Here is a 1,456-nt window from a genome sequence, read left to right as displayed (position 1 = left end):
TGAATATTTCACACATGGATTTCATCATATCAGTGTTGAGATTGGCAGCATTATCGGTAATTATTTATTCAGGCACTCCAAACCGACAGACAATACAGTCTCGGACAAAATCTACTACGACCTTCTTAGTCACAGCTTTGTAGAAGGCGGTTTCAACCCATTTTGTGAAGTAATCTATGGCCACCAAGATGAATCTGTGTCCGTTGGAAGCTGCGGGCTCGATCGGTCCGATGATATCCATGCCCCAGGTGGAGAAAAGCCAGGGTAAACTTGTCGTATTGAGTTTATTGGGTGGTACTCGTATCATATCAGCATGCACCTGACACTGCTGACACTTATGTACATATTTGATGCAGTCATTCTCCATAGTTATACAGAAATACCCTGCCCTTAATATCTTCTTGGCTAGAACAAACCCATTCATGTGAGGCCCGCAGGTTCCCGCATGTATCTCTTCGAGCAACCTAGATGCCTCCTTGTTATCGATACACCGTAGAAGACCCCAAGTCGGGGGTCCTTCTATATAGAATTCCTCTGCTACGAAAGAAGTGGTTGGCTAATCTCTAAAATGTGCGCTTCTGGGTGTGCGCAGCATTTTCTAGGTATTCTTCTTTTTTCAAATACTCCTTGATATCGTGAAACCATGGATTTCCATCAAACTCTTCTTCAACATGAGCGTAGTAAGTTGGCTGCTTACGGATTTCTATTGGGATGGGATCAATATAGTTCTTATCTGAATGTTGTATCATGGAAGACAAGGTGGCCAGTGCATCCGCGAACTTGTTCTGAATTCTAGGAACATGCTTGAACTCTATATTTGTGAACCTCTTGATAAAATCTTGCACGCAGTGTAGGTACGGCAACATCTTAGTGTTCTTGGTGGCCCATTATCCGAGCACCTGATGTATCAGCAAATCTAAATCTCTGATTACCAGCAATTCCTGAATATTCATGTCGATGGCCAATCTGAGTCCCAAAATGCAAGCCTTGTATTCCGCCATTTTGTTGGTGCACGAGAACCTGAGCTTGATGGATACCGGATAATGTTGATCAGTTTCTGATACTAAGACAGCTCCAATGCCCACTCCTTTGAAGTTTGCGGCTCCATCAAAAAACATCCTCCAACCATCATATGCTTCGGCAATGTCTTCCTCTATAAATGACACTTCCTCATCGGGAAATTATGTCTTCAATGGTTCGTATTCCCCGTCCACGGGGATTTCTGCCAGATGATATGCCAACGCTTGCCCCTTGAGTGCCTTCTGAGTCACATAAATGATGTTGAACTCACTTAGTAGTATTTGCCACTTTGCTAGCTTGCCGGTAGGCATAGGCTTCTGAAAGATACATTTTAGCAGATCCATCTTTGAGATGAGGTATGTGGTGTATGCGCAGAAGTAATGTCTCAATTTCTAGGCTATCCATGTTAGGGCACAATAGGTACATTTCAACAAAG

At 43.3% G+C, this 1,456-nt stretch overlaps 1 protein-coding gene across 1 annotated transcript; it reads right to left on the bottom strand.

Annotated features, from left to right (window-relative positions):
• Positions 1 to 563: 563 nt before the first annotated feature.
• LOC138901325 (uncharacterized) lies at positions 564 to 1,001 on the bottom strand. The gene is made up of 2 exons (XM_070189080.1): positions 933 to 1,001; positions 564 to 827 (listed from the first exon to the last, which is right to left on the bottom strand). The coding sequence occupies exons 1-2, from the start codon at positions 999 to 1,001 to the stop codon at positions 564 to 566; spliced, it is 333 nt and encodes a 110-aa protein (XP_070045181.1).
• Between the last annotated feature and the right edge of the window lie 455 nt (positions 1,002 to 1,456).

This window comes from Nicotiana tomentosiformis, chromosome 11, assembly GCF_000390325.3.
Source record: "Nicotiana tomentosiformis chromosome 11, ASM39032v3, whole genome shotgun sequence".
In the NCBI taxonomy this organism is placed as follows: Eukaryota; Viridiplantae; Streptophyta; class Magnoliopsida; order Solanales; family Solanaceae; genus Nicotiana; species Nicotiana tomentosiformis.
The sequence above is the reverse complement of the archived record's forward strand: the minus strand, read 5'-3'. Positions and strand labels throughout refer to the sequence as shown.

What these genes read in the sequence shown, in the direction of transcription:
- LOC138901325 (XM_070189080.1), bottom strand. Translation starts at nt 1,001, where the DNA reads ATGGCGGAATACAAGGCTTGCATTTTGGGACTCAGATTGGCCATCGAC. An exon ending in TGAATATTCAGGAATTGCTG is followed by an intron (nt 828 to 932) that starts GTAATCAGAGAT and finishes GATTTTATCAAG; the next exon opens with AGGTTCACAAATATAGAGTT.